At 36.2% G+C, this 19,086-nt stretch overlaps 1 protein-coding gene across 2 annotated transcripts in view; it reads left to right on the forward strand.

Moving 5' to 3' along the window:
* The window catches only part of Kcnq5 (potassium voltage-gated channel subfamily Q member 5), a 550,965-nt gene that overhangs the window by 505,887 nt on the left and 25,992 nt on the right, over positions 1 to 19,086 (forward strand). For both annotated transcript variants that reach the window (XM_046443015.2, XM_046443014.2), the window contains one exon: positions 18,229 to 18,337. In XM_046443015.2, coding sequence (XP_046298971.1) covers positions 18,229 to 18,337 — 109 coding nt within the window. The remainder of the gene's footprint in view (positions 1 to 18,228; positions 18,338 to 19,086) is intronic.

A 19,086-nucleotide genomic window follows, 5' to 3' on the forward strand; every position in this document is an offset into this window, starting at 1 on the left:
TATCTGCTCCTGCATAACAAACTCCCCTCCCACCCCCCGGATTTAGTGGCTTAAAACAGCAACCATTCATTTAGCCTGCAATTCTATTAAGCATTTCTTCTGATCTTGGCTGTACTCACTCACAGTCTGTGATCAGCTGCTGAGCTGACTGGGGGCTGCCTGGCCTAAGGGAGCCTCCAGTGGGATTACTCATCTCTCCTCCACGTGTTCTCTCTTCACCTTCCATCAGGCTGGGCTGGTTCACATGGAGGGTGGGTTTCTAAGAGCAGTACAGATGGAGCCTGCAAAGATTCTTGAAGCTCAGGCTCAGTCACAGTACACAGTCCAAAGGATCCTGTTGTACAGAGCAAATGACACGGACAACCCTAATGCAAAGGATGAGAAACAAGAAAACAGGAGAGGAACTACAGGTACCTTGGCCAGTCATATGCAGCTGACTCACTTTTTGTATTTTCAAATCCTACTTGTTCTATTAAGACAGGGATTGAACCCAGGCTCTTTCTTCCACTGAGTTACATCCCCGACCCTTTTTATTTTTTTTTTAATTTTTGATCAGATATATTTTGTAGTCCTCCCTGAAAATTCCCTTTACTTTCAGAGCCTGAGAAGGAAAATAGCACCATGAGCAACTAGTGTCTTCCAGGAATTTACTAGACATTTTCTACTGGTTCATGTAATAGTCACATAGCCATTTAGCAGATAAGGAAATTAAGACTCAGAAAATGCAAATAACTTGCCTATGTACCTCAGTGTTAATGCCGAAGTTGAGTTTTGAAATTACTTAGGTCCCATTTCAAACATTTTTATGTTCTATCATGATGCTTGGCACATTTTTTTTTGCATAATTTACATCAATGAATGAATGAACATTGACGTAAATCCACTATATATGTAGTGTTAGTGGACCAATTTGTCTTCTTTTGCAATAAATATGGCATATCCGTTCAATCCATGCCCCTTTATCATTGTTTACCCTTCATGTGTCAATTAAGGTAATACACCAGTGATTTCCTTTTTGTTTTAATTGTTATTGTTTTGTTGTGGTACTAGGAATTGAACCCAGAGCCTTACACGTGCTAGGCAAGTGCTCTGTCACTGAGCTATATCTTCAGCCCTCCTGTTATTTTTTTAAAGCAACAATTTTGTTACCATGCCTGGTCAAGCTGGTTCAAATGATATCAGGGTTGATATGTTGGCATTTCCCAGCAGTATCATATTAGTCTAATAAGAATTGAAAGTTGAGAAAAATCATCTGATCTATTTAGAATTCCTCAAGAGAGCTGATGAAAGAATAATGTCGATTTGTGATTCCACAGTGTTTTTTGTTTTGTTTTTGTTTTTGTTTTTTGGAGGGGGATACATTATAAAGCATGACTACTTTGATTAAGGCTGGGTATCTTTCCTTTCAAAGGAAACAGATCTCATGCCTCTAAAGATAGAAGTAAATAAGACCCTGTAAGTCATTTGCCATTGACTCAGAGTATTTCTGCTGTGGCAAAACATTCTGAAATGTTTAAGTGTAAAATGGTAAATGTTTAAGTTTAGAATGGCAAAATTCATTGATATCTTCTAGTGTGATCTAGCCTATCACTGACCGTGTGAGGGGGCTGTCATATGATGCTCAGACTTTGGAGCAACAACTGTTGTAGTGGTCCCAATATAGTTGACCACTTTGCCAGGATTTCCTCGACATTTCTTCTAATAAAGACAGTCCTTTTAGACTATGATTTTACCTTTGCTTTTGTTACAAACACCTTGATGATTTGTTATGGTTAGGATGTGAGTTGGCCCCCAATTTCTCATGTGTGAGACAGTGCAAGAAGGTTCGGAGGAGAAGTGATTGGGTTGTGAGAGTCTTAACCCGATCAGTGAATTAATCCCCTGATAGGGATTAACTGAGTGGTAACTAAAGTGATAGAGTGTGGCTACAGGAGGTAGAATTTGGAGTATAGCTTTGGGGTATACATTTGTATCTGGCAAGTGGACCTCTCTCTCTCTCTCTCTCTCTCTCTCTCTCTCTCTCTCTCTCTCTGTTTTCTGATCAACATGTGAGCTGCTTCCCTATGCCACCCTCTTCTGCCATATTATTCCACTTCACCTTGAGTGCCAAGGAATGGAGCCATGCTGTCCATGGACTGAGACCTCTGAAACCGTGAACCCTCAAATAAACTTTTTCTCCCCTAAAATAGTTCTGGTTAGATCTTTTAGTCACAGCGATGAAATAGCTGACTAAAACAATTTGCAAATAAAACTATAAAATCTACAAAAACTGATTCTTATGCCAGTTGCCTTGGCACATGCCTGTGATCCCAGCAACTTGGGAGGCTGAAACAGGAGGATTACAAGTCTGAGGCCAACCTGGGCAACTCAGAGAGACCCTCAGCAACTTAGTGAAACCCTGTATCAAAATAAAAAAGGGCTGGGGATGTAGCTCAGTGGAAGAGCATATGGCATATCTGCTCAATCCATGCCCCTTTATCATTGTTTTGATACTAGGGAGTTCAATCCCTAGTATCAAAAAAAAAAAAAAAAGTTTTATGTTTGTGAGTAAAAAATGTTTCCACAAAGCTGTGAGTTTCATTTGGGAAGCCTTAAGACTGTTGTGAATTCCCAAAAAAAATCATGAAAATTGAATTAATCAGACACAGTGGCTAGGATCTTGGTTTTAGAGTAAAACAGAACTTGTTTCAAATCCTAGAACCCTACTAATTTGAGTAACATAAGGCAAATTATTCAAATTCATTGCTCTCTCTCTCTCTCTCTCTCTCTCTCTCTCACCCACTCACTCTAACAGGAATAATACCTACCTAGCAGGATGTGTGAGTAATAATGAAATATAACATGTATAAAATTCTCATAGAATGCCCAGCATAGTATAGGTGCTTAATAAATTGAATGCAATTATTATTTATTATGTTAATTTCTACAGTAACATTGATGAATGAAATACAAAATTTAATTAATTTTCATGTTTTCCTCTTCTTTCTATCTGTGGCAAATGGAAGGTTAAAATGTAAAAGCTCATACAAACTTTATTTTTTTAATTCCTTAGAGTGAGTTTTAACAGTCCTCATATTGAATAATTCATATAATCACAGAAAGAATGAAGTTATCTTATTATATCCCATTATCTTACTATTTATCAGGAATCACTGACTTTATTAAAGGTGACAGGAATAGTTCTGTCACTCTGGGAGGGAGCATTGGTTTACAACATGATAGCACAGTGTGTGACACATAATGGTTACTTAGAAAAATTTATTTTGAGCAAATAAATAATGAACAGATTATGAACAAATAAATGATTCAGTATTTACTTATTTAGGAATCAATTAATTAAACTTTATTCATAAAAATTTCTTTGTGGGGGGCCGGGATTGTGGCTCAGTAGTAAAGCACTTGCCTAGCATGTATGAGGCACTGGGTTCAATCCTAGGCACCACATAAAAAAAATTAATAAAAGTAAATAAATAAATGTATTGTGTCCATCTACAACTAAATATATATATATATATTTTAATTTCTTTGGGGTTATAAAAAGCCCAGTCAGGACTGAGCTGCATTACTGAGTCAGAGAGTGTATTAGTAAAATTATTGGTGAATCATGGAGTGCTGAGATATTCCATGCAAGATATTGGAGTGATTTTAAGAAATTAATGAAATTCCCATATAGCTTAATTTGTAATAATTTTTAAAGAACATATAAAAACTAGTTAGTGTTCCATTTGAATAAAGATAAAGAATATAGTAACATGCAATTAAAAAGAAAACAAAATTTTTATATTTTTACCTTTTATGTTACAGGCACTTATTAAGCCATTTTTATGGTATGATCAGCAATTTTAACAGTAGGGACCATATTAATTGTTTTTGAAAACTCTCTAGTGCTTCATATCATCAATCAAAGCAGAAAGACTCCTTTTAATTAAGCGCCAAGAACTATTCCATGAAATTTTGCCAGCATTTCTGCTAGCCAGTGAGGTTAATTGACAATCTTTAATAGAGAAGCTTAGAGAAATTCATATCATAATTAACATAATTTAAGATGCTGAGGATGCATGAATTATCCCTAAACGGCATCTTTGATCTTTAAGAGAAAATGCTCAAGTGCAGTACTATCTTACATAATAGATCCCCTCATTAGTGTGAATTAGTATTTCTGAATGTTGCTAATTGGCAAACCTGAGAACAAACACAATAAAAATCAACATCACTAATCATCAGTGAAACGCAAAGCAAAATGACAATGAGATATCTGCTCTCTCTTCAGTTAGAATAGTATCAAGAAAAAAAAAGATAAAAAAATGTTGGTGAGAATGTGAAGAAGGTAATTATTATACACTGTTGGTGGAAATGTAAATTAGAACAGCCACTAAGGAAAACAGTATGGAGGTTCCTCAGAATGCTAAAAATAGACCTACCTCATGATCCAGCAATCCTACTACTGGGTACAACCCAAAATAAATGAAATCAATATGTAGAAAGATATGTCCGTGCCCGTGTTCATTGCAGAATTTTTCACAATAGCCATGATGAGTAATGAACTTAAGTGTCCAACAATGATGAATGAATAAAGAAAATGTACTCTTCATACACAATGGAGTACTAGTCAGCCATTTGCAGCAACAGGGATAAGCCTAGAGGACTATATGTTAAGTGAAATAAGCCAGATACAGAGAGATCTTGCTCATATGTGGAATCTAAAAATGTTGAACCCATAAAAATACACAGTAACATGATGGTTGCCAGAGACAGATATGGAGAAAGGTAGGTCACAGGACATATAATTACAGCTAGACAAGAAGAACTAAATCAACAGCCCTAGTTACAGAAAGATGAATGTAGTTACTGATGATATACTGTATTCTTGAAAAATGCAAAGAGAGTGGATATTAAGTGGGTATTTTTAAATTTTTTAGTTATAGATTGACACAATACCTTTTATTTTATTTATTTATTTTTACATGGTGCTAAGGATTGAACCAGCGCCTCACATGTGCTAGGCAAGCACTCTACCACTGAGCCATAACCCCAGCCCAATATTAAGTGTTTTGTACCACAAAAATGACAGTGCATTTAATTAGATTTAACAATTTCTCAATATATACATGATCCAAAGCATCATGTTGTTTGCAAATAAATATATACATGTTATCTGTTCAAGCTTTTAAAAGTAAATAAAATTAAATAATTAAAAATAAATAAATAAAATAAAATGTCAAATAATATAAACCCTTTATAACAGAATATTATGGCTTAATTTCTCATCTCTCCCACCCTATCACAGACTTCCTTTCCATAGGCAACTGTCTATTGTTTTAGTTATTTCTTCTGATATTTACATATCTCTATATTTTTCCAATAATGTGTATAGTGTTAATTCCTAATTAATCAATTTTGAACATTATGTATTTACTCCCTACTCTTGTAACTTAGAATTTAGCCCTTTTTTTTTACTGTTTCCATTCTGAAGACCCTCCCATCCTTTCAATATAAGATACAATACTTTTTAATAAGTCAAATTGCAATGTCTGCCTTATATCTATGTGTTGCATTGTACTACAATCATTTACCTTTTGCTTTTCTTGTAGTATACTAATAATACCTCATTTGTAGTTATTGTTGTTTTCATATTTCTCCCATATCCCAATAATCTCTCAGTTAAATTTCCTCAGGGTTCATTGCATCCGAAACCAACAAGTTTCATGTGACCTTTCTTGGGAACCCATCCTGGAAACCTCTATCCTTCTTTTAGCTCAGTGAGCCGCTCTTACACCTACTGCATAGCCATTATCTTTTAAGTTTCATTTTCTTCTACACTGAATTTTCAGCTCAGAGGTTATTACAGTTTTGTCTGTTTAAATATACCCCATTATATCAGAATATAAAACTCTAATACTTTTCTCATATTAAAAAATGGTGTGATGATGGAAGGCAGATAATGACAGCTGCCAGCATGCCCATCCCTTGCTTCACACTCATCCCACTTCAGCTGAGTCCCACCCCACCTGCTGCCCTGTGTCACACAGTGATGTCCTTCTCCATTGTCTCTGGCTCCCACTGTGTCTCAAATGCCTTTGGCACTTGTGTCCTCCTCTCTCTCTGTTTTCCGACCCATGTTGATGATATATGTTCCCCCACAAATTCCTAATCAGTGCATAAAAAGCAATTTTTTTCAGATTTTCATGTCTTAATTTTTTTTTAATTCTGGAATGACTTTATTAATTATTTTTGCTTTTTGTTTGTTTGGCAGGAGGTGCTTTTCTGCTTTCATTTTCCCTGTTGTCTCTTTTTTTTGTTCAACTATTTAGGCATTTGGTTAACATTATCATCCAAACCTTTTATTGAGGTTTTCATTTCTGGGATCGTTTCTAAGGTTCTTTGTTGTTGTTGTTGTTGTTGTTGTTTACTAAGAGTTCCTTTGTTTTGGCATCCTATTATTTTTGCCTGGATATAGTATCTTGCCTTATATCTGAGAAAATAATTATGATAGTGTTAAGAATATTCTTTTCCTTGGTTTCTTCGAGTTGCTTTTGTTCTCTATTTTTGTATGGGAACTTTTTCTCAGATATTGAGTAAACCCTGGGTGCCTTTTCATAAATGAAGTATGAAAGACTACAGGAGTGGCTGAAATTTTTTAGTTCATTACAGGAACTTATTAACTTTGATTTTTACCACAGGTTGATCTGAACAAGTCATTTCTCCGGGAGTTCCTAGTATCTTTAGCACTTTCTTCGGAGACTGGTCATGTTCCCTAGAGAGCACTATCCAAACTCCTATCTAGGGATCAAGGGCTTGTTATGTTGGGGAGCAGGTGGTAGTGTGTTCCCAGCATTCAGTCTACATCCGGTCACCTAATTCCCCAGCGTTTGTTTTAATATCTAACTTTCAACTGTGGCTGATGACTCCTCATCTAGAGGAGTCAGAAAGGATTAAGTACAGTCTTCCTTTTCATAGTTTTTGCTCCTTTCCGCCTAAATCCAGAGATACCTAATCATGCCAATTTCCAAGGCTTTTGAGTTCTCTAAAGTGTAAATCTTGTTTTCCCCAATTTGGGCATAGGACTTCCTCTGTGGTATCAACTAGTCAGTTACCTAACTTATCCACCTGCTTCCCTCTTCCAACCTTATGTTGTTGCTGCCTCTTCTATTTGGTCCTTCAATGGGTTTATATTTTTTATCTTGTCACTATATTTTAGTCGTTTTTTTCAGAGGGAGCAAAATTAGATGTGCATTCAACTCACCATTAGAAGGGAACTTCTCTCTGGCTGGGGCTGTATCTCAGTGGCAGAGCACTTGCCTAGAACATGTGAGGCCCTGGGTTCAATCCTCAGCACCACATAAAAATAAATGAATAAAACAAAGATATTGTGTCCATGTATCACAGATGTATCAAAAATTTCCTTACAACTAAAAAATATTTTTAAAAGGGAACTTCTGTCTTAATTAATGTGTATGTGTGCATGTTTGTGTGTGCAAGATTATGATATAAAATGTGTTTCATATTGTGGATGGAGTTCAAGAAACTTTGAAAGTTAGTTATTATTAGGCCAAGCCAACAAAAGGTAATCAAATCCAGTGAAAAGCTAATCATATTTCCTCTTTAGTATGAAAGTATCCCATAGATCTGAAAGAGTTTTAGAGATATATGTGGTCATTTTTTTCAGAAAGTGGCATTCACTGGAAATTCTTTTTTAAAAATATTTTTTAGTTGTCAATGGACTTTTATTTTATTTATTTATATGCAGTGCTGAGAATTGAACCCAGTGCCTCACACATACTAGGCAAGCACTTTACCACTGAACCACAACCCCAGCCCCTAGTTCTAACTCTTTTAAGGGGGGGGGGGGGGGGGGCGGGGGGAGGTGCTGGGCATGGTGGCACATGCCTATAATCCCAATGACTTGGGAGACTGAGGCAGTAGGATCACAAGTTGAAAGCCAGCCTCAGCAACTTAGCAAGGCCCTAAACAATTTAGCAAGACCCTGTCAAAATAAAAAATTAAAAGGGCTGGAGATGTGGCTCAGTGATAAAACACCATGGATTAAATCTGTGGTACCAAATAAATAATAGATAAACTAGATTTCCCCTGATAGTGTATTTGAATGGTCCTCTTCAGTTCTGTTTTGGGTACTAGGACTGTTTATTCTGAGTCCCAAATTTTCTGTTTCTTGTCAACAACATCATAACACTAAAGAATAAAATAAACAGGAAACCCAGTTAAGTCACACAATCTCTGTCAATCTGTAAACTGGAATTCTGCTAATGTTTGCTATTTAAATTGCATCTACTTTGGTAAAAAGCATACACAAGAAAATGCAGTTACCTGCTTAAAATATTAAAATTAGCTCTTTATCTAGAATATTGCTTTAAAAGATCAAAAAGTTATTTTATTTTTAAACTAATATTTGTTGCAGATATGAATGCTTAGACTTTTAAATAAAAACATTTTTTTCTCTCCACTTTCCAGAATGTTTTCCAAATATTGGGTTATTTTAATTCTCAGCCTAGAAAAAAATTAACGGAAACATGTTCACAGATATATCAAAAATTTCCTTACAACATTATCTTTTATGTCTGAAGGAGCTCAGTGAAATGATTTCTTAACTCTTAATAAGAACTCACTTATAATCTATTTACTCCAAATCAGATTCAGAATTGAAAAAACAATGGCCTCATGACTGAAATTTCAGTTTGTCCCCACAGTCCCACAGTTCCAACAATATAAAGTCCTGGAATAAATATCTCATTTGGAAAAAGACACAGGAGTCAATTATCCAAAAGTGATATGAAGTAACACTTTATCTCACTATAATATATTTACATATTCATTAGTATCATCTTGTTCCTAAGGAGAAAAATCACTCTGAATGGTCTTCATTGTTATTGTAATATGAATGATAACTAGTGAGAGAGATTCTCCTCTGCTTTTTGTACTGATGTTATTTTTTTTTACAAGGATTGAACCCAGGGGTGCTTTACCACTGATCCACATCCCCAGCCCTTTTTATTTTTTATATTGAAACAGGGTCTTGCTAAGTTGCTTAGAGTCCCACAAAGTTGCTGAGGCTGACTTTAAATTTGTGATCCTCCTGCCTCAGCCTCCTGAGCCACTGGGATTACAGGCCTACAGCACTGCACCTGGCCCTAATGTTAAAATTCATCTATTATTTACTAATTATAAACTTTATAGACCAAAGAATTTAAAGTATACCTACAGGTAGCATTTCTAACTAAAAATCAAGGTGTGGTAGACAATATTTATTCAATATATTTTCTGAGTTCTACAATAGATGTTATTCATTTTTTTTAGATTAAACATCTTTTTCTTCTTAAGTATTTTCATGAGCCAATGTGGGTAAATCCTACTCAAAAAAAAATGGCACCCAAAGATTGCCAAACAAAAAGGAAAGGATGGACGAGGGCGGGGGGAGAGGAGGAGAGGGCAGGGCAGGGGGTTGAGTCTGTAGACAACACCACTTAGGACACTTTCCCATGGTGTTTATGCTTAAACAGCCCCTGGAAAAACCATTGGTAGCTTAGCATAGCTGAAACATGGGAAAGAAAGACCATAATAAGTTGTGGCTGAATGGGGGCTTCTGAGCTATCAGAATAAATTTCTTACATGGCACTCAGAGATATTTCACTTTCAATCTGTGTTGAGTAAATGACTTTGACATTAACCATCAGCTGATGCAGAGGAATATGCCAAAATTTAATAGGATTTTCCTCAGAGTGTTAGAACCACAGGCAAACTTTTTCTCATTCTTTATGACTTAATTTAAAATTCAAGGAGGGAGGATAGGGAGAGATTGGTAGATAGATACAGTGTTACAGTTAGATAGGAAGAATAAATTCCCATACTCTGTGGCACAGCAGGGTGAATATAGTTAACGGTAATGCATCATATATCTCAAAATAGTTGAGAGGATTGTTAAATGTACTTATTATAGAAAGAATAAAAGTTAAAGTAATGGGTAAATTAATGACCCTTTATCCAGTGTATATCTGCATCAAAACATTACGTTGTACTTTACAAAAATGTACAAATATTATGTGGCCAATCAAAAAAATAAAATTATATTTTTAAAATATTAAAATTTAGATTTTCAAAGTTTCTACAATGAGTATATATTATAATGAGAGAAAAACAGTTAAAATAGAAGTATTTGAAAGGAGAAATTCTACAACAAAAATAATGTATTTTCTATAGTTTTGTTGTTGTTGTTGTTTTCTTTTTTCTTTTTTTTTTTTTTTAATTTCCTTATTAGAGGTGCCTTGGGAACCAAGTATGTCCCTTGGTGACCTAGCAGCATCTATCAGAACAGTAAAAAAAGGCCCTAGCCAAGAACATAGTGAAATGAAATTGTGCTTCTGCATCAGGGTCCAAGCAGTTACTCTAAATTCTAGTTGGATTAAAGAAGTTAATCCAACTAGACTAGCACATGTCTAAAATGAAAATTCTAAATTTAGGATGATATTTAAGGTAGTGGGAAATGATAGCAGAGGGTGGGGTGAGGTGGGGAGGAGAGCAACTGAGATACAACCAGCAGCAGAAGAAGGAATACTTGGAAAATAAATTATAATTCATGACAGAACGTAACCAATTAGTCATCACTGCCATTAACAGCAACCATTTTAATGTGTGTTCCCCATAGAATAATGAAACAGAATCATTGCATGCTTCATTTAAATTCCAAAAATAAAAATATATTGTGGGCTTCTAGCCTTCACACTCTTATTGTGAGAAAAATATTACAATCCTGGTTGCTTTTAAGTTCTGGAACTTTTAAATATTTTTTCTTCATTCTAATTATTTTTCTAGTTTTAAAATACTCTGTCAAAAAGTATATATTATTAGGAGCCATGGGTGTGGCTTAGTAATAGAGTGCATGCTTATTATTCATGAAACCCTGGGTTTAACCTCTAGCAGTGCCCCCAAAAAACACATATATTATTTTTTTGATGGAAAAAAATGTTCTTAAATTCTTTAAGGAATTTTAAAGCAATTACATATAATTTTTAATTTCATGCCCCAGTAAGCTAACTTATTTTGTTGTTTATTAATCTTTTAACTCATTGATATGTAGTAATTACATATTATAGTGGGGCTCATTGTGACATATTTGCATATGCACACAACATAATAATCTCACTTTTGACATCATTGTACATAATCAACATGAGTATTTGGTTTCATATTAAAACTTAATCATACACTTTTAAATAGTTTCATGTTATTACATACTTTCCATAATTATCTTTTTTAGCTGCATAGTACACTTCCATAGTCAAATGATGTAATTTATGATAATTCAGTTTTCTACTTTGGGACATTGAATTTTATATGACAATTTTCTACAGCAGGCAACAACACAGTAAACATTATTGCACTAACCTTTCTTTTTGAAATTATTTTGCAAAGAAAACTTCTGGAATAAAATTATATGATTACTGATTACAATTTTTCAAAGTTTTTGTTGCCATGAAAATCTGTTTCAATTTTCATTGCCACCAGCAATGTAAAAGTGTATAAAATTCACCTCAATTTTCTTATGAACCATTATTATTCTTTTACAAATTACATAGCTGACATCCATACTTTTAATTTATAGATTTTTATGTCTACTAAAGTTTAATAGTTTTAAATCCTTTTTTATTACTCCAAGTCTCTTTAGGATAAATATAATTTTTGTTCTTTCCAGTCCTAGGGATTGACTCAGGGCCTCTTAAATGCTAGGCAAGTGCTCTGCCACTGAGTTAAACCCTGAGCTCTACTCATCTCTCTTGACTAATATATCTGTACTTTTATATTTTGTATCATGATTCATTCAAATAAACTCCTCATACATTTGTAGGTATTAAGCCTTTTTATACTTTGTGAATTTTTTTCTTTCCTAATCAAATTTTTTGACATTATGGTTTAGTCACTCAGAGTAGTAAAACTTTCCATTTTCTTGTTCAGAGTTCTCATTTTTCTCCTTTATAATTTCTTCTATTGCCCCAAACCTGAGCACACCATCATTTTTCCGCAAAAAAAAAAAAAAAAAAAAAAAAGCAAGCAAATGTTTTATGCTATGTTTTTGGAAAACTTTTATTTTACTTTGGTATGTGGAAATGTAAACTTCTCATTTATAAAAACAGCAGTGACTCCTTTAAAAGAAGAAGGATGCCAAAGCCTAAAAAGAATGAGGTTTCAGATAGTAATGGGAAGAAGACAATAACTAGACCCCAGAAGGCTGAGGGCTTCAAGCTGAATTAAATAATGATTAGAATATCATGATAGAACAGACTTTTTTATTATTACTGATTTGTCAAGGGACGTTTTTTCTATTTTTTCTTTTAATGATGTGGTCATGTCCTGTTGTTGAGGCACCTATATTGTCTCAAATTGCTCCTCTCAAAATACACCAGTAGCACCAACAAAAAGAAAGCAGATCAGTCAAACACTCTTCAACTCTGGTTGAGAGAAACAAGAGGATGTCATCTCTTCATCTACTATCATGGCCTTGCTGTTGTCTGCCCTTGAACTACTTTGGGGAGCTTTAACAAGAACTCTGATGCCTGGGTCTATTCTTCAGTTTCTAATGTTGATCCTGAAGGCATCCTGTGTGTTGGTATTTTTTTAACACTCGCCAGGCGATTCCAATGTGCAACCAAGGTTGAAAACCACTGTAGTCATTTCAAGAAATGCCAAAAGAAATAGAATCTGTAAGAGGAGGGGTCTAAGAAAATTCCTGTCCTGCTTTCAGAAATACTGGAATCTGCATGGCAAATTTTCATAAGGGAAACTGAAAAAATGATCTTTGGACACAGAAGTTTTTAGCATATCTTCTTTAACACTTTCTACCTTTATCACCTAAGGGCCAAGTGGTTCTTTCCAAACACTATGAAAAATACCAATTTTAAGTAGCATTTTTTCAAAATTCATATTAGATTTTCCAAACTGTATCATGGGGAGGTTTGGGAACCATTCCGGGAACACTGCTAATTCACAGGAAACGGGGCTGGGAGTATAGCCCAGTGGTAGGGTGTGATCCTAGCATGTATGAGGCCCTGAGCTCCATCCAGAGCCCCTCAAAAAATAAATAAATAAATAAAAAGAATGAAGGGAAGGGAAGGGAAGGGAGGAAAAGAGAAAGGAAGGAAAATGAAAAGAGGGAGGGAGGAAAAAGGCTACTGGAAAGGGATGGGGGAGACAAAGAGTTACATTTTATTCTTTTTCTCCTCCGTGCCAAGTATGGACCATGTATGGGGTAGGCCACCAGGAATAGGAGGAACACCTCCATTGCCATTTTGCCTTTTATGACTAGATTTTGTGCAGATCTGTGCTCACATGAGCTTATGTTCCCTTAACCCACATCTCCCAAAATGCCAGGGCAAAAAGCCAGACATCTGGTTAGAGGGCAGAAAGCCAGCCTCAGCTGAAAATTTAGTCCCACCCAGGTGTTTTAGTATTCATAGAAGGTTTAAAGCCCCTGGTAATCATAAGAAAGACATTTAATTGGGGCTCGGGATGTGGCTCAAGTGGTAGCGTTCTTGCCTGGCATGCATAGGGCACGGGGTTCGATCCTCAGCACCACATAAAAATAAAATAAAGATATTGTGTCCACCTAAAACTAAAAAATAAACATTTTAAAAAAGAAAGACATTTAATGTGTTATTAACCTCGCTGAAAAGAATATTGACATCTCAAGATACTTAAGAAACAAAGATAGCAACTTCTTTCCCATTTTTCTGGCTTCGAAATAAAGAGGACAAAAAATCTTTAATTCAGCCTCTGCCTCAACACATGCCAGCAAAAATATACTTCCTCTTCATTTGCTCTAACAAAACCTACCAAAATTTAAAAAAAGAAAAAGCAGGACTGAGTGTTTAATTTATGCATTGAGTAATCAAGTTATAAATTGTTACAACAAAACTCCCCAATAAGATGCATTTAAATGTAATATAGTTGGTGTCTGACTCCCATTCCTGTCCAACCTTGTTCCCAAACAAGAGGAATAGATGAATCTCCTGTTGGGAATAAGGCAGTGCAGCACTGACCTAGCAAGTAGCTGTCCCATAACCATGTGGCATGTTCCCAGCTCCATTTACAGTCAGTTGTGAACATTAGTTTCAGTATCAGCACTATAGTAGACACCTACTGAAAAACCAGTTTTTCATTAATCTTATAATGAAAAGGCCCTGCATTTTATGCTATTTAGCCATTGAGACCTTCATCATCATGTTATATTTGGTTATACTGTCTTCACAAAAAAAGATCATCAATATAGGTATCCCAGGATCTGCCTTCCCTGAACCCATTCTAGTGTTCCCCAGTTTCCTAAGGTATAAGATAGCTATTCGAGGTACCTCTCACTAGAGTTCAGAGGAGGGAAAGCAGTCACTTGCTTCTGTTTTGAAGGACAGCATAGAACATTCTCATGAATTCTATACTCGTACAGAGAATCGTCACAGAGTGTCTTATTGGATATTCCCTTTGTGTCACTAATATCTGGGCTTCTCACAGGGCTTCATAATAGCAGCTGGTCACCTCAGCTCTGTCCACCTTCTTCCCTGATTGTGAGCACCCCTCTACCTATCTTCCTCTTCTACCCCTCATACACTCTCCTGAAGTTCCAGAGTATGTGTATTTCCAGGGATCCCTTAGGGTGTGGACTAGCTCAGCACATGTCCATGGTAACCACACTGTTCCAAATTGGATCCTTTGTCCGTGATGTGAAGGAAAATATAATACAACAGAAGAAAACACAGCTGCCAAAAAGAGACAAGGACAAATCTGGAAGGGGTCAGAGGTTAAGTTCAGAGTCAGGTAGCTCCAGACCCCAATTACATGGGTTTAAATTCTGGTTGTATCATTCACTCTCCAAGTGTCCTTGAGGGAGTCTCCTTACCTTCTATTCCTCACTTCTATAATCTGTAAAACAGGACAATAATAGTAAGACACCTCATGGGGTTTTATAGCAATCAATTAAAGTTCTTGGTACATAATTAGATTTCTCTAAAAAGCTCTTATTACTATTATTATAATAATCATTACTGTCCTAGAGTGAAGAATTGGAAGTGGAAAGTGGTGAATAGTTTCCCAAATGCATTAGTTTCCCAGGCTACCACAACAAATTGCCACAACTTGGGTGACTTGAAGCAACAGAAAGGTAATGTCACAATGCAGGAGTCCAGAAGTCCAAAATCCAGGTATTCCTAGGCTAGTTCCTTCCAGAGTCTCTGGAGAAGAAATGATCCTTAGTTTTGAGGGGTTGCCAGCAATCTTTGGTATTCCTTGGTTTGTAAATGCATTGCTCCATTTTATTGCCTCTGTCTTTTCGGTGTCTTTATGTCTTCTCCTTTTCTCTCTCCCATAAAGACAATTTCATTGTATTTAGAGTCCACCCAATGTAGTATGCTTTTATCTAAACCTTACCTTTTATTATATTGGCAAAACTCTCTAAATAAAGTCAGACTCTGATGTTTCAGGTGGACATAAATTTTGGGAGCAAACCTAATCACCCCACTATAGCAACTAAGCAGGGTGAGATCAAATCAGAGGAAGAAACCATGAACAGTTTCTGAAAGAATGTCATCCCACCATGGGCATGATGTTTCAGGGCTGTAATGGCTGTGTGGCATGGGTGGTCAATCAAGCAAAATGAGCCAGCCACTCTCAAGGTCATCACTGAGGAACCAGCTGTCAAACAGAGTTAATCATGTGCTGTCATTTAAACTGTAGCCAACTTCTCTAGAGAAAAGTTAAAGGTACCCAACTCATCCAGCAACACGTTATAAGCTCTTTACTCTGTCTCTCCTAACATTATGTGTCACTATTGAACCCTGAATGCATTCCGACACTGGGAGATGCAATATAAAGTGTATGAGCTTTGGAGCTTCAGAGAAATTAATTATAATGCCATGCTTTGCAATTTACTATCTTCACTTACCCACCTTCATGGCCTCAGACAAGGCACTTACCCTCCCCAAGTCTCAATTTCTGCATAACGCCATCACCAACTTGTGGAGCTATTCCATGTAAGAAAATAATGTATGCAGAAGCTTCACCTAAGGGCTGGCATAAATCTCAGTGAGTGGTTGATATCTGCCTTAATCCATTTGTGCTACTGTAACAAAACACCTGAGTCATGATGGTGTGAGGGGGAAGGAAAAAAAAAGAGAGAGAGAGAGAAATGTGTCACAGTCGATTGGGTAGAGAGAGGTGATGGGAGGGGAGGGGAAAAGAGAGAGGGATAGGGAGGGCAGCAGAATACAAAAGACACTAGTATTGCTGTATGTCTATATGTGGCTGTATAACCAATGTGATCCTGCAATCTGTACACATGGAAAAACGAGAATTCATACCCCATTGAATCAAATGTATGATATGTCAGGATCATTGCATTGTCTGGAGCAACTAATAAAAAATAAAAATTAAAAAAATAAAACACCTGAGTCAGGGTACTTTATAAAGAACAGAAACTTACTGTTCATAGTTAGGGAAGTTAGGACAGACCAAGGCACCAACAGGTTCCATGTCTGCTGAGGACTGGGGTTCTGCTTCCAAGAGGGTGCCTTGTTGCATTCTGCAGAGAAGATGAACCTTGTGTCGTCACATGGTGCAAGAGACAGAAGAGCCAAAGGGCCTCACTAGTTCCCTCCAGCCCTTTTATAAGGTTGCTAACCTTACTCATGAGGAGTCTGCTGTCCTAACTTAATCACCTCCCAAAGATCCCTAGCTCTTAAAACTATCACACTGGTGATTAAATTTCAGCATAAAAATTTCAGGGGATGAATTCTGACAATATCCCAGTTACTGTAACAATTGAGAGGTGATAGTTCCATCTCTCCTCCTGATTAGGAGAGAAGGCCAAAGAGACCATGAAGAAGAACTGTGACGACTCATCCACATACATATCCCATCATCTCTTCCCCCACTACCACCTCCACTCCAGCACAATGTAAATGGAGTGAATACACAGTGAATATTACAGGAACTAAATGACACAGCAACAGCATTCCAAGTACAAACTGTCTCAAAGAATGAACCTCCAATATCCTTTTGGATTTTGAAGCATCCAGGACAGTGCATAGACAAAGTCTCTCCCTTGGCTTACCAAATGAACACTGCACAGAGCAAAGGCAACACAAAGTAGTGTCAGTGCTGTAGTACAGGTCAACACAAAGAAGCTCGGACCATATAAATCCAGCATTCAGAGGCCACACAACCTGTTTCTCATGAGTGCAATTTTATTATTTAGTTTACATGTGTATTACTGAGGTAATACATATTCATTGTAGAAATTTTAGAAAATATAGCCAAGCAAAAAGAATAAAATTCGCTCTTAATCCCAGAGAAATATGAAGACTTTTTTCTTTAACAATATATTGTACAATGAAACCCACTGTTTTATACAGTTAATATGTGCTAATGATTATAATAAAAAATAATATATCATTACAGCTTCCTAATATTCCATTATATAAACCTATCCATATTCATTTATCCCGTCCCTAAATGGATGAAACTTCAAGGAATTTCAACTCGTTTTCAATATTTTGTCAGTGGAAAAAAAATGCAAATATATGAGTTTACTTCTGATTCATCTTACAAACCTTTAATGATTTGCTATTTATTATAACTCTTCCCCTTTTCTCAGTGTTGAACCCCAAAATAAATTTGTTTGATTTATGAGGAACTGATTTTCTTATCTAATCTGAAAATCTGCTCTCAGCTTTGGCTGTATTGTCTTAAGCAAGCTCTTTCCTGGGCCACGCCTGCCTGTGTGCAGTAACAAGTAGCCAGCATTCCTGGGTCTGGCTGCTTAGCTCACTTGTTCAGGGCATAGGGCTCATGGGGTCAATGTCACGGGATTTGAGCTCTACATATGCAGGCCAGTTACATGTTCAAAGACTGTTTTCTAACTCCAAACAGCTGTTGTTTAAACTCAGGCTGTTAGTTTCCAAGGAACTGTGCAAAAGAGCATGGGTAGATGAACACAAATACTCACCACTGTCTTCCCCACGAAGAGCAATTCAGGAAAGTATTCATGTCAAATCACACAAACCTGGGGAGACTATAGAAGATGAGAAAGAATAACGTTGGGAAAAGAGTTGCTGACCTGATACATACCTTGGTTTATAAACTTAATCTGTGAGTACCTACTGTTCCTGTGAGATAATTCAGCATCATGTTTTTCAATTGCTGTCGTTGGTGTTGACTGGCGTTTTTCTCTTGCAGCTGACACCGCACTTGGCACTGATGATGTATATGATGAAAAAGGATGCCAGTGTGATGTATCAGTCGAAGATCTCACCCCACCGCTTAAAACTGTCATTAGAGCTATCAGGTTAGTGAAAATTTGGAACCAAATGATTCAGAGGCAAATCTCTGATTATTTGAATTACTATGTTGCTAAGTTCTTCTTTAGCAGGTAAATCTCCTAGAATAACTACTTTTCCTTTTCCTGATCATTCACATGCCTATTAAGTTGTGAAATATTTTTTCTAAATACAAAATTCTATAGCGTGCAACACAAAATATGTTCTAAAAGGTGAAAAGCCGGGCCATCCTGGAGAAATTACATAGGATTCAGCATGCTGTCTGTATTTGTTCCTTTAAGGACATTTCGTTTATTGATGCAACTGGATTTTTAAATGATACTTAGGATGTGATGCTCCAATCTACATTCTGTATTTTGTATCAAAGATAAAGTCCTCTGGGTTATTTTAAAAGATATTGAGTTCTGAAAATGAGAAACCCAAATTACAATGCAGTGACTTGGTCCTGAAATGTAATTGTTAATGATTAATCTTAACTTTGCTTCTTCTATTGATGGCAGAAAGCTAAGAATGCATCCAAAGCAACTTAAATTTATATTTATAGTCTCCTCTTCCCCTTCACAAAAAAAAAAAAAAAAAAAAAAAAAACCACACACACACACAAAAAAAATTCAGGATATGGACTAAATGAACTGCTGCATTCTCAGCCTGTCTCGTCAAATCCCTCTGGGAGAATTTATATCTGTAAGGGAATGCTGAGTGACTGTAAAGCAAAAAAAAAATAATAATAATACCTCTGGTATTTTTTGGCACTTTC

This window comes from Marmota monax, unplaced genomic scaffold (assembly GCF_021218885.2).
Source record: "Marmota monax isolate L192 unplaced genomic scaffold, Marmota_monax_Labrador192_F-V1.1 WCK01_AAM20220418_F8-fsc00091, whole genome shotgun sequence".
Lineage (NCBI taxonomy): Eukaryota > Metazoa > Chordata > Mammalia > Rodentia > Sciuridae > Marmota > Marmota monax.